At 37.9% G+C, this 21499-nt stretch overlaps 1 protein-coding gene across 3 annotated transcripts in view; it reads left to right on the forward strand.

Annotated features, from left to right (window-relative positions):
• Ptpn20 (protein tyrosine phosphatase non-receptor type 20) overlaps positions 1 to 21499 on the forward strand; it is a 106484-nt gene that overhangs the window by 15388 nt on the left and 69597 nt on the right. For all 3 annotated transcript variants that reach the window (XM_048421429.3, XM_087906259.1, XM_048421431.3), the window contains exons 2-3: positions 14880 to 14971; positions 20561 to 20658. In XM_048421429.3, the coding sequence (XP_048277386.1) occupies positions 14880 to 14971; positions 20561 to 20658 (190 nt within the window). The remainder of the gene's footprint in view (positions 1 to 14879; positions 14972 to 20560; positions 20659 to 21499) is intronic.

A 21499-nucleotide genomic window follows, 5' to 3' on the forward strand; every position in this document is an offset into this window, starting at 1 on the left:
AACTTGCTAGGATTCTCATTGTGATTTCATGTTCTGTAAATAAAATTTGGAAGACTTGAGATCTTAACAGTAGTGAACCTGCATGAACATGAAAAAATCTCTTCAGTTACTTAGATCTTTGTTTTTACCAAAGTTTTGAAGGGTTCATGATGCTATGTTGCAAAGGAGTTGGCTTTTGTACATTAGCTTTATATTCTTTGTCTGATTATTGAGGAGTTTTGTTACCTTTGTGGTGCTGGGGCTTGAGCCCAGGGCCTCCTGCACACTACATCCTCTTCTAATACTAGTTCATCTGTCATTTCTTGTAGTGTCCTAATACACTTGCTCTCTTGTTCATTGGTGATATTGACTTTTTAGAAGACTTATAAAAAACGATGGCTTTTTACTTTTGTTTATTCTTTGATATGTTTTATACAGATAATCTGCCATCTAAGAAGGCAGACCTTTACTTTTCCACAGCTATTCATCTCTGTGTGTTTTCTTGTCTTGTCTTATAGTATCTAGAGTTTCATGATACTTAATAGAAGTGTCAGAGAAGATAGACATCCTTGCCTTTTCCTTGTTAGCCTTTCTTTGAGGAAAGCATTTAGTTTCTCATTAGGTTACACATGTTTGTATATAATTAAAACATTTAAAAATTTTATATATATGTACTATATTTACATCATTTCCCCCTCTATCCAGCTCCTCATTGGGCTCTCCAACTCCCACTTAAATTTATGACTTTTTAAATTATTATTCACATACACACACATACACGAATTTAACCTTATGAAGTCTTTGTATATTTTTGTAAATATGCTTTAACAATTTGAAGGAGGTTCTCCTCTGTTCCTAGTTTTCTGATCATTATCAAGAGTAAATTTTGCTTCTGTCAAATGCCTTTTCTTGGATCTGTTGATATCATGTGACTTGTCAAGAATCAGCGAGTTACTTTGCTGTTAGGCATTAGACATCCTCCCTGTAAGAAATTAGTAAGAAGTGAAAATTGACCTTCTAGCAACCATGGTCAGCTTGGATTTGCTGGTAGATAGCTAAAATGATGAAATTGAGATATGGAGCTTTGAGAGATCTCCCTCCTGAGAGACAGGGTAGGGGAGTGTGTGTATGGTGGGGTTGTGTGTGTGTGTATGTGTTGTGTGTGTGTAGGCCAGAGGTCAATGTCGGTCATCTTCTTCTCTTGCTCTGTACTTTATTTTTTGAGACAGGGTCTCTCATTGAACTGGAACTTACTGTTTCAACTAGACTATCAACTAGACTGTCTTTTCCCTAGCATAGTACATGCAACTCCAGTGAATGCAGTCATGCCTGGATTTGATGTGGGTTCCCAAGATCTGAATGCAGGTCCTTGTGCTTGTGTAGCAAGTGCTTTACTGACTGAGTTTTCTCTCTAAATAAAACTATTTGATTGCGGCTAAGGGCTTGCTTTCTGCCCTTCATCTTTCATTTTCTTTGTTCCTGGATTAATTCATGGGCAACTTTAGTTACTTCCTAATATCTAAAACCCTTCAAAGCCTGAGTCCATTTGACATGGTTTTATTTTTATTTATTTATTTTTGAGACAGGGTCTTACTACCCAGCTCTGGCTGGCCTAGAAGTTACTATGTAGACCAGGCTGGCCTTCAGATTCATAGAGATCTTCCAGCTTCTGCTTCCTGAATGCTGGACTTAAAGTCATGTACCACCGTGCTCATCTATATGATATTCTTTATGGACAGGTTTGTTTCTAGACATGGAGTCCCTCCCTCGACTCCCATCTCTTGGGGCAGTGACTTTACATTTTCCACCCAATACCTGTTAAGAGACCATAGGAAAAAAAAATAAAAATAAAAAAAAAGAGACCATAGAGAAGAAAGAAAGGTTCTCTGAGAAGTGAGCTAGAAACAACTTGCCCTTTTATTTAATGATCTATGGAAGATTTGGGCCCCCTCCCTTAATTGACATAGCTTAAACAAAGGTTGACTTTTCTTTTCTCCCTATTAATTTCTCACAGGATGTCTAATGAGCACTGAGGGTACAGCTTGCCTTTGCTTTATTTTTCTGTTTGTGTCAGAGTTTCTCAGACAGAGAAGAATATTATGGACATAACAAAGATTTTCAATATTTTAAAGCTAAGCTTTATGAACTTTAAAATTGCATATGGAAAAAGCCCTCATTACTGATTCTCTGGGTGAATCATTTGTGTTACATATTAGATCAGGGCTTCTTACGCCTTTTGTTCTTGTAGCCCATCTTCATCTGAGGAATTTTTATATGATGTTATGTATGAATATATGCAAAATAGGTAGATAAATAAACTGTACTGATAATTATAAAAAGTATTTCAAACAATTCTTTGGTATATATAAAATTTGATTATTTATTAAAGATGAGATCAAACTCATATACTAAAAAGATATCTGTGCTTGTGTATTTTTGTGTAAGGAACTAAATCTTAGCTGATATTCAGTATTGTAGGGTGCAGAGAATCTTTAGCATTTTTCAGAGTTGATTGATACTGTGATTTTATTATTGTCAATGCTGAGAACACCACTACACATAAATATGTAACACAAAATGGCAGAAGTATATTTAGGGCCTTTAGAGAAATAACTGGAAATTTTGGCCTAGTCTCAAGACAAACTTTATTAATATTTATGAAAATGAAGTTAGCAACTGAACAAAGCAGTTTTAGAAATGAAGCATCCTAACACTATATGACACAAAGACACATTAATACTCTAGTACATGACTGCTAAGGAATGGTGGCAGGAAACTGTTGGAAGTCTTTGTCCCAGTTAAGCTAGTTAAGCTGTTGCCTTTCTTTGGATCAGAGCACAAGTTCTGCAGGTTGTAACCTACAGTATCTGCAGTTGGAGACAAGGCATTTCAGGCAGCATTCATTCGCGTTGCACAGTATGCTAGCTTGTGCAGTACGAAGGCTGGTGTTCCATACTCAGAACCAAGGGTGCAGTGAATTCCTCTGATTTATTATCAGAGGTTTGAATTACTTTTTAGTCATTGCTCGTTCAGAAACTTTTTGGTATTACCAGTTTTTCACAGATCACACATTCAGTTAAGTAATCCCATATTGGGTAACATTGCAGTTTAAGATGCTGAAGACAAGGCTAGCCTTTAGGATGTGTGGACTTAGTGACTATAGCCAGGGTGTTTTCACTCTTGCGTTATCTTACTTATGCAAATGTTTTCTTGTACTTTAGGTGACTTGCTCATATTTATTTATTTTTAGGAGACTGTTGTGAAAAAGAATGAGAGAACAGGCAGGACAGACAGTGCAGGAGAACCTGAGCACCAGCTGGGAGACAGTCCTGCTTTACAGTTTTTATAGGAGCTGTCCTGGTTTAACCTTTTGTTGAGTTTTATATTTTAGAAATTAATTACATATACTCATAGACCACACATTATGAGGTATTTGTCTGGATTCTCTCTTATAGTAGAATAAGTTGAAATTTGTCAGATAGATACATTTTATACTAAAGAAATAGTGGCTCATTAATTCCTAAAACATTCATATGAGAACAGGCAGAGGCTGGCCTTGTATGCAAAATTATGTAGAATAAAAATAAATAAAATTAATTGTTCCTTTTTGCAGAGATGTCTCTTTCTGTGGTTGCCCAGGGGCAGGCAGTATACAGGTAACATAGCATAGATTTTTCTCTCCTGTTGTCAGACAGGAACTTTGTAGGTGGGGGAGCTAAATATAATCTGTTTATGAGGATGGCAATGTGTTTCCTGGTGCTATACACAAGCATAACCCATCATGGTTCGCCAAAGCCTCCTAGTTTCAGTGGCTGTCTAGACTCATAAAACTTGGCAAATAGTTAAGTTCATGGCTAAGAGTCTAAAACAAAATCAGCAAAAGGAAACTGGATACAAGCTTTCTAGAATCTTAGCAGAGTTCTCCCAACAACAAGCTGGGGAAGCTTATGTATTTTCTGAAAGAGATGTGTAATAGTGTTTCTGTGTGATTATTTCAGTTCCAGGCGGCTGGGACGAACAAGTGGCTCCTTACTACAGAGCTATGTTTATTAAAGGCTTGGAGTCTAGAGTCTTTATCTGGGGTCAGTCAGAGAGACACAAAGTGTGGCATGACAGGGCTTTTGTCTATATTCCAGACATGTGAAATGAAGGTGTGCGCTCATCGTAAACCACATTGTATATAATATCTGTGTCACGGACCGGCTCAGGGGAGCCACTCAGACCATGGGAGAAACAGGGTCTTGGTAACAGGAAGGCACAAGTTCGGCGAATGACAGACACAACACACAAGAGAGTGGTTGGAATCTGCTGCAATTTTACTGAATTCATGTTTTCATTATATAGTATTCAAACAAAGAACAAATCAGAAGGTCATGCTTGTATCATTGGTTGGCACAGTATGAAAGCTTCTTTTAGTCACATCAGCGATATTTAAGAAAAGTATATTATCAGGAACAGGTGTTAGGCATAAAGCATCCTTAGAAGAGGAAATCTTGTGTTTGGGAACATAAACCTCAGACAAGTAGTTTCTTCTTATGAACAGAAAGTTTCTGTCTCATTATCACTATCCTTGCCTTTCCTCTTTCTAACCCTTTCTTCATTTCATCTAGTGACCAAATATGCCTAATCAGTTCTCTGCACCTGCTGAAATATACTTTCTTGTACCTTCTTATGCAGCGGACACCATGGGGTTGGGATCTAGCAAGCCTATTCATGAAGTTCAAAGTATAATATAACAGTCTTTGTCCATCAACATTAACCCATCTATTCCCTTGTTCATCATACACCCTGTGTATGACAAAGGTTCTGCTGTAGTCTTATATATTCCCATACTGTGCTTCTCTATCCCAGAGCTGTTCCTGAAGAGATAATCCTTGTCTTGTATATATAAAGACTATCATTATTATAAAAGAGATTGTGCAAAGCCCATATCTTGCATAGCCAGCTAATCGAGAAACCTGTCTATGCCTCAGTAGTGGCTAATACTGGGCCATCTGCCATTGACCTCCAGGAAGCCTAGTTCCATAGGACATGTAGCTCCCATCCGGCATAATGACATATATCATGTCACACAGACGACACTGGAGTTGGTGTGGCATATCTGGACACAGTGAACTACTTAATTTGAGAAAGTTTTGTATTAGAGTAGGCGATATTTTTTGTTGTTATTTTTTAAACCAGACATAAACTAAGGGCCAGATTATCAAGCAGATATTACTAAGAGAATAGTTTCAGGTTTGTGGTGTCAGCCTTTGCCTACAATGTGCATGTTTCTGACTGACATGATATCAGTTACAGGATCGAATGGTTCAACTATACCCTGTGAACCAGTGTTCTTTGGAGTTGGAGGTAAGAACTCTGTATTTTAAAATGAAACACTTACACAATTAGAGGCATTTCTGAAAGACAGAAAGGGCAAGCAAATAGCTCTGAGGTTTGGAAGGTTGGAAGGACTCTGCCAAAGTAACTGTGTATGAATGAGTCAGTAGATCTTACACTTTAGTACAGAATAGCAGACATATTGCATATTGTAGAGTTTTTTTAAAAAGATGTTTAAAGCAACAACGGCAACAACAAATTTAAAAAATGACTGGGTGTGGTGGCTCATGCTTTTTTAATCTCAACACTTGAGAGGCAGAGGCAGAGAGATCTCTGAGTTTGAGACCGCCTTGGTCACGGCTACATAATGAATCCTTTCTCAAAGACAAAACAAGAGAAAAACAGGAGGATGTTTTGAGTGACCGTTTTTAGTTATACTATCGTAACCAACTGGAAAAGTTCAGAGTCTGGCTCTTAACTATTAGTCCCCTGATTTCAGCTTGACTAACTATTGTTTACAATGGGTTCTAATGCTTTATAACCGTTAATTGTTCTCTGTTGAAAAGTTTGGTCACAGCACTTCTCAACAAACTCAGAACTGACACACAGAGATAGCAGTTTGCTTTCATATCTGTAATTGGATCATAACTTTTAAAAATGATTTTCATTAGTAACTTGACAATTATTTTGTGCCCTTGTTTCTATTTGTTTGACCTCAATTTTATTGAAGTATATTTTATTACGTTAAAAATCTACCATTTGCAGTATAATCATACACAAAAATTTTGGTCTTGTGAATAAATGTGATATTCTTACTTCCTTTCTAATTTGAATTGCTCCTCTCTCCTTCTTCTGTTTTTTTCCAGTTGGTATAAGACAGAAGTTTTGCTGCTCTCCTCATGCATCCCTGGTAACCCTCACTACTCACACACCTGTGCAATAGAGTAATCCATTTCTGCTGGATGCAGTATACCAGTGGCACATTTACTTTCACTGTTGCGAATATTGGTTAACTACTTTTTTTTTTGACATAGGGTCCTATAAAGCCCAAACAAGCCTTGAACTATCTAACTATGTAACCCTAGGATGACCTTGAAGTTCTAATCCTGTTGTCTGTAACTCTGAAGTGATGTAAGTGTGTACCAATACACCTGGCTTATGTGGTACTAGAGACTGAATTTGGGGCTTTGTGCAGGCTCAGCAGGTACCCTGGCAACTGAGCTACATCTCTAGCCCTGGTTATTTTTGTAATTAGATAAGGTAATTCTAATTACTTTTAAAATAACCCCAACTAAAATAAAAACAGTTTGTTAAAGCATAATTCATATCAAGTAATATAGCTCAAGAAATTTGTATTGGAAATTTCTTTATAGGACATAAAGTTTTTTAAATTTTTTTTTTAAATAAAGAACATACCTTCAAGTGACTGTAGGACATCCAGAGTCCATAAGTTTTGAGTTATTAGGGTTTCTTTCATTCTTTACTTTCTTGTCCAGTACAGGTTTCTGAGACTGGGGCATTTTAGTAGGTGTGTTTCAAACAACATCAGCTCTGGAAATGACTGCCAGGGCAATGTGATGTGTATGTCACTTTAAGTGGTAATTGGCATCTTTGACCCAGACTAAAATCTGTTGTGAAGGGTCTTATCTGAAAGAATGAGCTGGAATGAAAACAGCACCTCACCTGAGGATCTTTTTTTTTTTTTTTAAATTTCTTTCTTTTTTTAAAAAGATTCTTCTCAGGGCTAATTCTTCAATTTTCTGCATTACCACATTTCTCCTAAGTGTTGAAGAGAGACCTCATATTTAGTCTAGAGAATGGTCTGTGATAGCCATATTTGGGGTTTCAAATGAGTAAGTTCATAAAGCATGTGGAAAGCAAAAGTACAAGAAAAGCAAGTAGTAAATAGAAGCAGCAGATAGTAGCAAAACAGCCTCAAGTCAGGCCCAACATCAGTAGAGGCATATGGAGTAGCCCGGTTTAAAAGGAAGATACAGCGGTACTTCACCAAACCAGGCATCCGCAGTGGGCAGCAGAAATGACAGGAGAACTAGACATACTGGAACTCCCGAGAGACTGGCTTCCTGTTCCCACTGAAGGCATTTTTATACCGCAGGACAAATGGCAGTAATTCTCTGTTGGAAGCAACTTACCTTCTTGTTCTTCTCAAGGGCACAATACTTTCAATTCATTTATCTGCATGAAGTCAAGAGCTGCTTGTAAAACGAAATCTCTCAGGGGACTTCCCGAGCTGAGAAAGCACTGTTTTACAGTGCATGGAGTAATTTAGGAGTAGGGCGTAGCTCGATCTCAGCAGTGGAGCTCGATTTTGCACTATTCCTGTTCATTACTGAAACTGCCACTCAAAAATTGAATTAAATGTTCATCAGCTAAATATTATTTTTACCTATCCCTCCAGTTTGGTTCTTGTTTTTCTATAGGATTATCTCTGACTTACTTCACTGGAGTTTGGAAAAATCTTAGAAATGGATATGCTTTTTTGAATGAAATGTACCCTTAGTAACTTTCTAATTAAAAAAAGAAACAAAATTTATTTTTTAAAAAATTCTCCCAACTATACTAGAAACAATTTTTAAAAATGCAAAAAAATATTTATTTTATATCCTGACCACAATTTTCCCTCCCTTCTCTCCTTCCAGTCTCTCCTCCAATCCTCTCCTCCTCCATTTCTATTCAGCAAAGGGCAGATCTCTCATGGATATCAACAAAATATAGCTTATCAAGTTGCATTAAGACTAAGCACCTCACTTTGTATTAAGGCCGGGCAGGGTGAGCCGATATGAAGAATAGGGTCCCAAAAGCCAGCAAGAGTCAAAACCAGTCCCTGCTTCCGCTGTAAGGAGTCCCACAAGAATACTAAGCTCCACAACTGTCACCTGTGTGCCGAGCTCCTAGGTCAGTCCCATACAGGCTGCCTGGTTGTTGGTTCAGTCTCTCTGAGTGATTATGAGCCAGGTTAGTTGATTCTGTGGGTTTTCTTGTGATGTCCACCACTCCTCTGGCTCCTGCGATCAATCCTTCCTCCCTCCCTTCAACAGCTTGACCTAATGTTTGGCTGTAGGTTTCTGCATCTGTAGAAATAACTTTTAAAAAATGTAAAACATTGTCTGGATGCATTGTTGACTTTTATAGATGTAGAACTAGTGATTATTTGGTATAAATTAATAAAGATTTCATTCTGTGTATTTGTTGTAGAGAGACCTAATTTGTGTATATTTTTATAAAGAGAACAAATCTCTCGATTTGAGTTTTTCGCACCTTTATTTGATGGGTTGTCAGGTATGGCATATTTGAGCCCTGATATTTAAATAAGAAACTAGGTCTCTGCTTACTAAGGAATAATTAAACTTAACTGACAAAATTCCAAAGGAAATTAATCTTGGCTTTAACTTAAAAACAAGCTTTTGAGCCTATTTTCAACTATGTAGTTGAAAGGGTGAAGGATTGATGTCGTTCTTAGAGGTTCTGAGTGCACAGTCCTAGTGTCTCAGCTGCAGGCTTCTGTTAGCTTCCTTCTGTAGAAAAGATAGTTTCTTTTTCTTTGCACTAAAGTAGAATTTCCAAGAAGTCAAAAATACAATTCATATTAATTAGAAATCACACCTAGGATCTTACAATCTTGTTTATTACTGAAGGAAGCAGGAAGATGGCAAGGGCCCTTCTAGACAACTGGAAGAGCTAGATTCTCACTGGAGTTTGAACTAAGGTTGGAATTAAATGGAACTAGTTACATTTAAAACACTGGTTAAGGATTAACAGAGCAGCAAATTCTGTCTTGGGTGTTATCTTTTCTATCATAAAGAAAGTATTTGAATCACAACTAGACAAAGTGCAAAGATTACTATCCAAGTTCAAGAAGTCTAGACAGCTTAGTAGTAAATAACTGAACAGATTTGAATTTCCCTGCACAAGTCATTGTTGGAATAGTTTGTTATCACAGAACATTGGAAGAACATTCCACCTGCCTTTTTGCTTTATTTCAAATTTTAAGTATTTTTTTCTTAATATCTCTTGATTTAAAACATTTATCAAAGCATTCTTGTTAAATTCAGATTAATTCATTTTCAGGTAGCTAATAAAAAGATATCTTCTTGCTTAAAATTCCAGAATTTGAGAGGCCGAGGCAGGAGTTTTACATTAAGTTCAAGACCAGCCAGGAGTTTTACATTAAGTTCAAGACCAGCCTGGGTCGCATAGTTTCATGGAAGCCTTAGTTATAGCACGAAACTCTATCTCAAGACCAACAACCCCACCCTATAAAATGTTTTAACCATTATACACAATGAAACACGATATTATGTGGCAATCTTAAGACAAAGATTAGAAAATTAAAAATACTCATGTGAGGACTTTTATATATTAAATGACCTTGAACACCTTGATGACAGGCTTTGCACCTAATTCTTTTTATACTGTATTGAATTCCCAGGGCCTAATCTAGCATAGATATGGCATTTAAAGGATTTGAGTACCCTTTGGATGACAATGACTGAATTAGTAGTTCAAATGTGAAATCAAATCCCAGTTGTCTAATAGAACACCCTTTGCTTCATGTATTTGATCAAGAGTGCTCCACTTGTACACTGGCCCTGACTCCAGGAGCTAGGGCTTGGCATCTCTCTGCAGAAGCCTTCTGCCCATCTCATCCCGGCTCTGGGGACATGTCTTCACTCAGGGAGGTCAGAAAAGAGTCTTGTAGGTTCTCATGCATTGTGCACCTAGAAGAACTTGGGGATAGAAGCAACTGGAGCTGTGCCTCATGCTGTAGCCAGGGACAGGGACCAACTGTGGCTTCGTTAACCTCAGAGGCCAATTCCCTGGCCCTAGGAGCACCCATCTAAGAAGCCATCATATGCAAAGTACTAAGGAGTGCATTTTAGTCTGATTTTACTTCTATCAAATATGTTTTATCATAAACCAAGTTTTTTATACAAAACATCACCCCATAAAAATGCAAAGAAGATAATGAAACCTGCAACTTTCTCACAAAACTGTTTATTTCTAAAGTTTTTCTTAGATACAAGCCAAGGTATATGCATTTCTAAAGCCTTGGCTCATAATATGGTATAGAGGTCACCTGTCTCAGCTGGCCCACATGGTCATTCTTTAGCCTCAGTCAGTAGCTTGCTGCCCTTTTTTGGTCTTCTTTCCTACCTCCCTTCCCCTTCCTTTTTCCTCCTTCTCCCCATTTAGCTTTTGTATGGTAGGGTCTTCTATTTAGCCCAGGCTGGCCTCAAAATCTCTAATTCAGTGATCTGGAATTGGCAGTTCTCGGCCTCAGCCTCCCCGGTGTGGGTGTTCTGAACATGTATCACTATACCCAACCTTGGCCCAGCTGTTAGTATTCCTCTATTTATTCTTTCTGTACCAGCTTCACTCCTACTTCCTTTTCTATTGCCTTGTCCACACTGTCCTGTCGTCCTTTTGGAATTAGTGCACATTGTGAGATAACTACTACAAGCCAGTGAGCATATCCAGCACTTCCTGTAACTAGTGTTTTAAGCTAGGGTTTCTGTTGCTGTGACAAAACACTGTGACTAAAAAGTAAGTTGGGGAGAAAGAGTTTATTTGGCTTATACTTTCACCAAAGGAAGTCAGGGCAGGAACTCAAGCAGGGCAGGAATCCGGAGGCAGGAGTTGATGTGGAAGCCAAGGAGTAGTGCTGCTTACTGGCCTGTTTGCCTCGCTTACTCAGTCTGGCTTGTTCAGCCTACTTTTTCATAGAACCCAGGACCACCAACCCAGGGATGACACCACCTACTGTGGGCTGGGACCTCCTAGTTGAGAAAATGACTTACATCTGGATCCCATGGAGACACACAAAACTAGCCAGTGCATAGTGCACTCTATTTTTTTTGGTGTATAGTAAGAACACTTAAGGTCTGCACTTGTATCAAATTTTAAGTTATGATGGCATAAAATATAGAAGTAGTGCTGTACCTTGAGGATTTATGCATTTTATATAATAAGACTTTATGTCCGTTTACCAACAGCACCCTACTTGTCTCTGGTAATCACCATTCTCTTCTCTGCTTCAATGCATGTGATTTTGGATTTCATTTGTATTTGAGATAAATGCAGTTTTGTCTTTCTGTGTCTGACTTATTTCACTTAGAACAATGTCCTCTGTCCATGGATATGTTTATCTATGTTATAAATGGCAGAATTTCATTCTTTTAAGATGACTATTGCATTATATTTATGTTAACCATATTCTGTTTATCTGTTTCTTCTTTGGCAGGCTCCATATCCCGGCTGTTGAGAATTGTGCGATAGTGATCACAGGAATGCATGTGTTCTTTTGAGAGATTTACATAATTTAGTTTGTGTGTAATATACCTAGCAGTTGGAATTTCTGGACTTTATGATAGTTGTAAGTTTTGTATGAAAACGCCATACTGTTTCTTATAACAGGCTTTCCAGTATGCATCCTCACTAACAGCTAGCAGCGTCCTTATGCACACTAGTTATCCGCTGTCTTTTCAGTGGTTGGCACTCTTAGCAGTTGCGTGGTCACTCTTTTGGTGCTTCTGACTTTAATTTTCTTACTGACTCTGATTCTTAACACCTTTTCATATATCTTGTCACCACTTTTATTTCTTCTTTTGGCTAGATGTCTAAATTTAGCCTTTTACCCATTTTAGAATCAGGTTATTTGTCTTCCTTCTTTTTGAGTTGTCTTAATTCCTTATATACTTTGGATCTTAGCCCTTTATCAGAGATGACTTCAAATAGCTCCTCATTTCCTAGGCTTCCTTTTCATTCTGTTGTTTGTTTTGCTTTTTGAGTACTTTAGTTTGATGCTTGTTTTTTTTTTGCCTTTGTTACTTTTACTTTTGATGTCATATCAAAAACCCATTGTTCAAACCAGTTTCAAGAATTTTATTCCTCTAGTGGTTTTATAGTCTTTGTCTTATTAAGATTTAATATAAATTTATATTTATAAATTTGACTTGACTCGTTTTTAGTTTGGTTTGGGGTAGAGTGTTATTTTCCTGTATGTGGATCCCCATTTTTACTAATACCACTTATTAAAGAGATTAGCCTTTTCTTTAAATAGAATTATGTTTTTAAAACGTCATACATGAGTACTGTATATTATTTCCACTCCTACCCTTCCCAGTTCCATCTCTTCCTGTTTCTACCCTCCTTCTCAAGTTCATGATCTCTCTCTCTCTCTCTCTCTCTCTCTCTCTCTCTCTCTCACACACACACACACACACACACACACACACACACACACATGGGAGGGGTGGTAAGGAGAGAGAAAGAGAATGAGTTTTAAGGGTTTTGTTGCTGTGATAAAACCACCACCACCACCACCACCACCAATGTTTTCATTGGTATTATTATTGCTGTGATAAAACACCATAACCGAATCAAGTTGAAGAGGAAAGGGTTTATTTGGCTTACACTTCCTTATCACTGCTCATTGTCAAAGGAAGTCAGGACAGGAACTCATAAACGAGGAAGGAACCTGGAGGCAGCAGCTGAGATGCAGAGAGCACAGAGGAGTGCTGCTTACTGACCTTTCCCTCATGGCTTGTTCAACCTGCTTGCTTATAGAACCTGGAACCACCAGTCCGGGGGTGGCACCACACACAATGGGCTGGACCCTCCTACATCAGTCATTAATCAAAAAAAATTCTTACAGACTTGCCTACAGGCCAATCTGGTAGAGGAATTTTCTCAATTGAAGTTCTTCTTCCCATATAATTCTAGCTTGTGTCATGTTTACCAGAAACCATTCAGGACACAGATACACACAGGTATACAGACACACACACAGACACAGACACCTGAGCTCATTTAGTAATTTTCTTACATGTCTTTAGAGATGATAATTTGGAATTAGGTAATCTATCAGGGAGCCCATCCATGGAGAACACTGATTCTCCTTCTGTTAACAGCTATTGATGCCAATATCCCATGATTTAAGGGTGGGACCTTCATTATGGTAGTTTTATTTAGGTAACCATGTTGTTGTTGAGATTTCATGGATGCAGCTTTCCTGACTTGACTAGCATGTCTAGAGGACACTATCTAGCACATCCTGATTATCTGACCCTTATAATCTTTCAGCTCCCTCTTCAGTAATGTTCTTTGAGCCTTAGGTGTACAGGTTTTATTGCACCAATTGGAGCTGGGCACCCACAGCTAACTGATTCTCTGCAATATGACCTGTTGTTGATATCTAGTAGTTTTTATCTGCTGCAAAAAAGAGCTTATTTGGTGAGGGTCAAGAGGTACCTTATCTGTGGCTAAGTATTCAGAATAGTGAGATATTGTTATTATTTAGGAAAATGGCAGCATTAGCTTCTCCTCTAGAGTCTTTGACCTCTCTACATGGGTGGTTGGCTAGATGTATATTACCATGCCTTCTTTGTATATTCTTGGCCCCCCAGGACAAAGATCAGTTGACAGTAAAAATATGGATTTATTACTGTGTTGAATATTCTGTTTCATTAGTCTATTTGTATGTTTTTATGCTGACATACTATTTTGATCATTATAGTTATAGTTCTGGAAGTAATTTGAAATTAGGAAGTATAATGACTTTAACTTTTTCTTCTTATTGTGGGTGCTTGGGCTTTTCGGGATCTTTGTAGTTACTGCCTTTGAGGTATAAGCTCGACTTTGTTTAGGGCAGTCATTTCCTGACTTTGCAGTTCCAACTCTAGAAATCCTTCTGGTCCTCTATACTTGGACAAACTAGGGGGCCTCTTTTTCCCTCTTAGCACATATATTATTCTTAACTTTCCCTTTTATAATAGACATACTTAGCACATGTATTTTCTTAGCTTTTACTACAGATGTGCTATGAAGCACATGTTGATAACTATAGCTTTCATTTGTGGTTAAATTACTGCTGTAGAATACATATGCAGGATATTAAAACTAGGTGTATTGGGTCTGCACATTGTTTCCAACTGCTGTATCATTTACTAGAGCAGGTTATAAGCACTTACCAGCAGGGTGCCACTTGCCCAGCAAAACCCACCCGCATTTGTGGGGTCATGGCAAAAATTAATGTTACTAATTTGTTGTAAAATTACCATCTTGAGTTTTCTTTGGCTTTTTTCTCAAATGTCTATGATTATTTTGTTCCATTTGTTTTAGCTCAACTGTTTGAGACATGGTCTCTATTATGTAGCCCTGATTGTCTTGGAACTCACTATGTTGACCAGATTGGCTGTATTTCACAGATATCTTCCTGTTTCATAGGCTCTGAAATACAGAGTAATTTTATTTTATAGCTCTCAATGCATAGGTTCTATATGTTTTACATACTTAAATTTTACTTGAAGAAAATTTTATTGAATAGTATGGCAATTAAGAAAAAAAGGAATTACTTAGAAACCAGTTTCTTAAATATAATATTAAGAAGCAAAATACTCTTCAGTGTTGGTTTTTCAAAGCAGGGGAAGAAATAATAAAAGATAATGATAAGATGATTTGAAAAGTAAGTGAGGTTCTTTCACATAGCTAGATTTTTCTCAGTAGGATTTCAGCTGTTTTTAGGGCTTCTCATTTGATTAAGTTCTTGCTTCTTTGTTCAGGAAGAGATGATAAAGATGAGGATGATTCAAATGACAAGAATTTCCGAAAGACTTCACCTTCATCAAGTCAGAAAAAGACACCTACAGAAAAGGTAAAAGTAAAAGGCAGGATTCTCTGCTAATTGATGGTAGTAGTACTTAGATCTTTCACTTCAGTCTTATAGGAATAGGTATTTATTTACTTTTTCATACCACAATTATGTTTTATTTTAAAAGAATACTTCTGATATTAAAAGTGACCAAAATAGGGATTGAGAAGATTGGAGGGTTTTGTTTTTACCAATCTAAAGGAAACTACTTTCATTGTTACTCTATAAATTTTACTTGTTTTGCCATTCATGCTATTTTGTGTTACTACCAGGTGCAAAGTAAAAATCTCATAAATTATAAAGGACACTTTTATACACTGATGATGAATTTTTTCAATAGGAACAATTTGATATAATGTCTTCAAATTATAGAAACACAAGGTTGCAAAGAGTCTAGTAAGACCAGTATTCTCAGCATACTGTGTTTCTTGGGGAGCTGCTGCCAGGGTTACAGCACAAGAAAGGAAGTATATCTTAAGCTAATAGGTGCTTTGCACTTCTTATTTTTCTTAGAGACAGAATCTTGCTAGAGAGCTAAGGCTTGCATCTATATACTCCTTCTCCCTCAGCTGGGATTACATATGTATCACTGTGCTCAGCTGCATTTTTTTTCCTCTTAATCAACTGGAGCTTGGGGACTTTGATGATGGTGCTGCCCTATCTTTCATCTCCTAGAAGTTCCAGTATGATCTGTACAATGAGCAAGTCCTGTTCTGTCCTCTTCCCCTTCCTTCAGACTTCTGCTGCCACCTACGGCTGGCAAGAGTGCTGCTTAAAGACTCCTGTAGCTTGGTTGTAGTCTGTAGTCTTGTCTGCCCTTTCGTTGTACGTGAGGAAAACACGTCACGGTCATCGTCACATCTGACTTGGCATCTCTAGCTTAGTGCAATGTTTGTTAGTACGGAGAATGATTTTTTTTTTTAAGTAAAGATGATTTTAAAGTGAGAAACTTCACAGAATGTCCCAAGGAGACTCTTTTTTATTAGCGTATATTAATTAAATAGAGTAATGGTTCCATTATGACCTTTTCATGCATGTACATAATGCATTTTGATTATGTTCTATCTCTATGCTTTTTTTTCCCCACAAGTAAGAAGCTTAGCTAGGTGAGATCTTTCCGAGGCACTCTTCTCATTGTTTCAGTGTAGATTAGGTTTCTCCTTTTAATGACTCTAATCTCTTTAGCAGCAGCATTCTCTTTTGTATAACAAGCTTCAGGGCAACATTAAGCTTTCTAGTACTCCTTTTCCCTCTCTAAACTGTACATTTTGTGTTTTTCTCTGCCTTACTTGCTCCTTTTCTTTGTAGACCTATATGAGAATAATCATTAATCATTCTGTAGACTTAATGTTCTACAGACTTAAAGTTTCCCTGGCCCAATAGATCAGTCCTTTACTTTAAAATTTAGTCTTAGGTGAGTTCTCAGGGACATGGGCAGATGACAGCTAGACTCTTTGCCCAAATATCATAGGAATACCCTCTATCCCAGGTGTTAATAGAGTATTTGTTCCTCTGTGAAGCCTCTAGAGCTGGGCCTTCACCCTCTGCATTACTCTCAGTGCTGCTGTCTTGTAGGCTCCAATAAGAATAGCCTGTTCATCTCTGTTTACAGTGTTCTGCTTTCTAGTCCACAGTTTTAAAGTCCTCTATATCCTTCCAAAGTGGATATGGTCAGGTTCTTCACAGAAATCTCCCACTCTGGTACAAACTTCTGTATCAGTAATCTTTTTGGTTTTTTGTTTCAGTTAAACATATATCATTTATTTATTTATAAAACTTCTTTTTTTATTATTTTATAAAAATTTCCACTTCCTCCCCTCCTCCCAATACCCTCGCACTCCCCCCACTCCCTCTCCTCCCTCTCCAGTCCTAGGAGCAGTCAGGGTTTCCTGCCCTGTGGGAAGTTCAAGTTCCTCCCTCCTCCCTCCAGGTCTGGGAAGGTGATCATCCAAACAGCAGACTAGGATCCCAAAAAGCCAGTACATGCAGACGAAACAAGTCCCAGTGCCATTATCAATGGCTTCTCAGACAGCCCCCTTGTCAGCCACAGAGAATCCGGTTTGATCACATTCTCGTTCAGTTCCAGTCCAACTGGCCTTGGTGAGCTCTCATTAGATCAGACCCCTTGTATCAGTGGGTGAACGCACCCCTCGCGGTCCTGACTTCCTTGTTCATGTTCTCCCTCCTTCTGCTCCTCATTTGGATCTTGGGGGCTCAGTCCGGTGCTCCAATGTGGAACTCTGTCTCAATCTCCATCCATCGTCGGATGAAAGTTCCCTCTGATCCTGACTTCCTTGCTCACGTTCTCCCTCCTTCTGCTTCTCGTTTGGACCTAGGGAGTTAAGTCCAGTGTTCCAGTGTGGCTCTCTGTCTCTATCTCCATTCATCGCCAGATGAAGGTTCTATTTTGTTGCTGGGATAAAATATCACGACTAAAGGTAACTTAGGGAGTTTATTTTGGGCATAGAGTTCCAAGGGGATATATGTCCATAATGGTGGTAAAAGCAACAGGAGCAGGAAACCAAGAGATCATTCTCAACTGCATCATAGGAAACAGAGAGAGCCAACCGGAAGTAGGGTGAAGCCATAAACTTTCAAAATCTGCCGCGAGTGACATATTTCCTCCAGCAAGTCTCCATGTCCTAGTGGTTCCATAACTTCTCCAAATAGCAGCACCAACTGGGGACCAAGTGTGCAGATGAGCCTATGGGTGACATTTCTCATTCAAACCACCGTACCAACAACCATTTAACACCAATAGATCCTCACGGAGGGGCTGGAGAGATGACGCAGAGGTTAAGAACACCGACTGCTTTTTCCAGAGGATTTGGGTTCAATTCCCAGTACCCACATGGCAGCTTACAGCTGTCTGTAACTCAGCACCCATGGCAAAACACCAATGCACATTCAGTAAAAATAAATAAATTTAAAAATTCAAAACCCCTTAAAATCCACAAGGAAGAGTGAGCCTTGTTATAAACTCCTTCTCCCATGGCAGGATGCCGAGTGTCCAGTCTTACGCAGGTTATCATAGCTACTGTGAGCTCAGGAGTGCCATGTCTGTGCCATGCCCAGGAGACAGTGTTCTGTCCTTTCTGCCCTGTCTACTACAGTGGTCCACTCCTCAAGTTTTGGAAAACATTGTGATATAAATGTCCCATTTATGGCTAAACATTCAACAGTCACTTACTCTTAGCACTTTGGCCAGTTATGAGACTCTGCTGTTTTTACTGCCCATTGCAAAAATGAAGCTTCTATGACCAATCACAACAACACTAATTAACACATAATTAACTAATTAACATATGGGAATAAACATAATTATTGAGAAGATAATTGATGAGCACATTGTATACTCTTAACAAAAGCATAACTGTAGCTTCCCTACTAGGGTCTATGACTTCTTCAGCCACAGGCTTTTGACCAGGTTTATGAAAACAGAAGTTGCTCCTATGGAGCTGTCCTTAGTTCTGTCCAGAAAGTGGTTAGCTACTCCTTGAAGAGATTGTACCAGTGAACACATCTTAACTGACCAGTCAGAAGAATAGCACACAGTGTCTGTGGCTCAGCAGGGTATTGAGGACATCCCTCCCCAGCACCTTCCCATTACACTTCTCTAGCACTATGAGGGCTAATCATCTAAGTTATAGCTTGATTTCTGTATGTCTTACAACCAGAGGACTGAATGTCTTTAGCAAGAGACACTAGTGTCTTTTACCATCTAGTTGTAGTGACAACCAACCACAGTGGCAATTGCCTGTATTATTTTAGCAGTCTCAGCAACTTCCTTGAACAACTTGTAGGGGAGTAGTAGCCCAGCCCTGGCTCTCAAATCCTCATCCATACAGGAAACTTCTGTTCAAACTCTTTTTTTAAAAAAATTATTTTAGAAGTTATCTTTATACAACTTTGATTCCTGTGTACATTTTTATTTTGAAAGGGGTCTCCTTATGCAGCATAGGCTGGCTTTGAACTCTTGATTCTCCCTGCCTCCATCTCCTGTGTACGTGTACTTACAGGCTTATACCATCATGTTCAGCTTGGGTCCTTCTAAAATGGAATATATTTCGTGACTTAGCTTTTGGTTTTGTTAAATTTTATGGCATCATCTAGGAAGGGTTTTTGATATGTTTCCTACTTCTAAGTAGTATCTCATAACATTCCTGGACAGTTTCTGTAATATGTAAGGGGAATTAACTAATTTTTACCAGACAATTTGATACTGTAACTACTTGCTTTCTTTTTTAATATGATGTTGCCTCCTAGGAATTGTGTAATAAATTTTATACTGGAAGATGGATAAATTTTTGTCTGTTACTCATTTCAGTTCTGAAGAAACTGCCACCCATGAAGGTGAAGTAGTTGGTCGTGGCTATGTGGCTCTAGAGGCTCAGAGACCTGGCCTTCTAATATTGCTATTTTCACTTTGCCCAGCAAGGATATCCTTGTGTACAGTGTAAAAAAAAAAAAACCTTAGGACCTTCAGAAAAAATTACCCAGCTCTTTCTTTACTTGGCTATTAATTTGATTTCACTGAGCAATTGCCCAAAGACATAGTGTCTTAATAAGGCATTGTGTTTCTTTTTGCCTTGGCATTGTTAGCTAATCTCATTTTGTTCAATCAAAGACATGATAGAGCCTTCAGATTGAATTTCAGCCATTTAGAATAGTTTGCTTTAAAATAGTTTTAAAAGATTTATTTATTTTGTTTTATGCATGAGTGTTTTGCCTGCATACATGTATGTGACTGTCTGCACATGCTTTGTATCCATAGACATTAGAAGAGGTGTTGATAGGGTTGGAGTTATAGGGTTGTAAACTGCTGCATGGATGCTGGGAACTGAACCTCGGGTCTTTGAAAGAACAACAGATGTTCTTAAACCCTGAGCTTTCACACCAGCCTCTAGAATAGTTTGAGTCTTTAAAAATGTTATTTTATCTATTTTAAAGTGTGATTTGAAAGGTATCTTTATGTGATTTTTATCCCTCTAATTAAATTCAGTTTTGTCAACTAGTGAGCCAGGTACAATACAGAATGATACAAATATATGAAAGAAGAATAACAATTTTTCCCTTAAGCAGTACAAGATTTCATGGTGAGGACACATGTAGAATTACTGAAAATACTAAAGTAAAGATAAATGTAGTATTAAGAATTTTATATTCATATTATATAAAAATGTCATAAGCACTTACATAAAAGCCTATAGTAATAATTTTTTTTAAAATGAAGCTAATTTTTATTAACTTTAGGTAGCCTGAGTAGTCTATGTGTATTTTTGTATTTAATGTATTAAATATTAATTATAATTATTTAAAATAAAATATTTATACACAAATAAATATATATGATTGGTGAATACTAATTATTTAATGGTATTAAAAATCTACTCTGTTTTAGAAAATTGGAAGTATTTACTAGGTGAATGTACATTGAAGTGATGTTTTTAGAGTTAAATAATACTGGGTGATTATGATTTTAATTCAATCATTAAAGATCTTACTATGTTTAAGACAATAGCAACCATATTTCTTTTAACTATATTATCCTAAAATTGTACCTATAATTTTTTTCCTTTCTTACTCCTCTAGGTTTTTGAGAAAAAAGTTAATTCTGAGAAGATGAACTCCTCTCATATGACATTTTCAAGTAAGAATTATGAGTTTCTTTTCCCAGAGCGTTCAGAAAGGTAAGGACAGTGTGTTCATTGAGTGAGTTTCCTATTTGTTCTCTTTGTGCTCATAGCTGGCCCTCTAACTGGGGATGCTGATCAAGGACCCTTAATAGCTAGCTGGTTGTATTTCATGATGCAATTCTTTTTAAACCCAATTTGCCTTTCTTAGAAATAAGTTTTTAAATTGTATCATAAATGTGATATTAACACTAAAAAGAAGTTCTCAGGAGATTTAATACTGTATTATGATGTGTAGTAAGTGTGTAGCGCTCCTGGAGGGGACATTGTCCTTGGAGTAGCATAGAGCTCAGCGCATACTCAGATTGTTAAACAGCTGATCTGTTTCCAGAAAGAAAATTACAGTTTTTAACCAATGGTATAACTAGAATGGTTAATTCTTAATACTGTGTCTAAAAATAAATTGAAGAATCAGAAGAAAATAAATTTCTATTTAAAATTTTTTTTTTTTTTAAAAAAAAACAACTTGGTCCAAGACTTGAGAGGGGCTCCCGGGCGTTACAAAGCTGCCCAGTGACTTCTTGAGAGGTTGGGGTGAAGATCCTGAGGCTGGCTGGTGCAGAGCAGAGGTGGGAGCCCCTCGGAAGGAGAGGCCTCCTAGTCATGCTTCAGAGTGAGCCGCTCAAAGAGGTACTCGCCCAGAGATGCCTGGGGCCCAGCAGCCAACCTGCGGAGGTTGGTCAGGTGGTTGCCCATCTTCTTGATGACCTTGACCTCCTCATCCAGGAAGTGGTTTTCAGGGAAGTCCAGAGATGAGGATCTGTGCTAGCAGAGCCCAGGGAATGACGATCCAAGAGGGCCTGGTTCAAGTTCTTCTCCAAGGCCAGGGCAGCTTCCA

The sequence above is a fragment of the Myodes glareolus genome, chromosome 5 (genome assembly GCF_982192425.1).
Source record: "Myodes glareolus chromosome 5, mMyoGla1.1, whole genome shotgun sequence".
NCBI classification, from domain to species: domain Eukaryota; kingdom Metazoa; phylum Chordata; class Mammalia; order Rodentia; family Cricetidae; genus Myodes; species Myodes glareolus.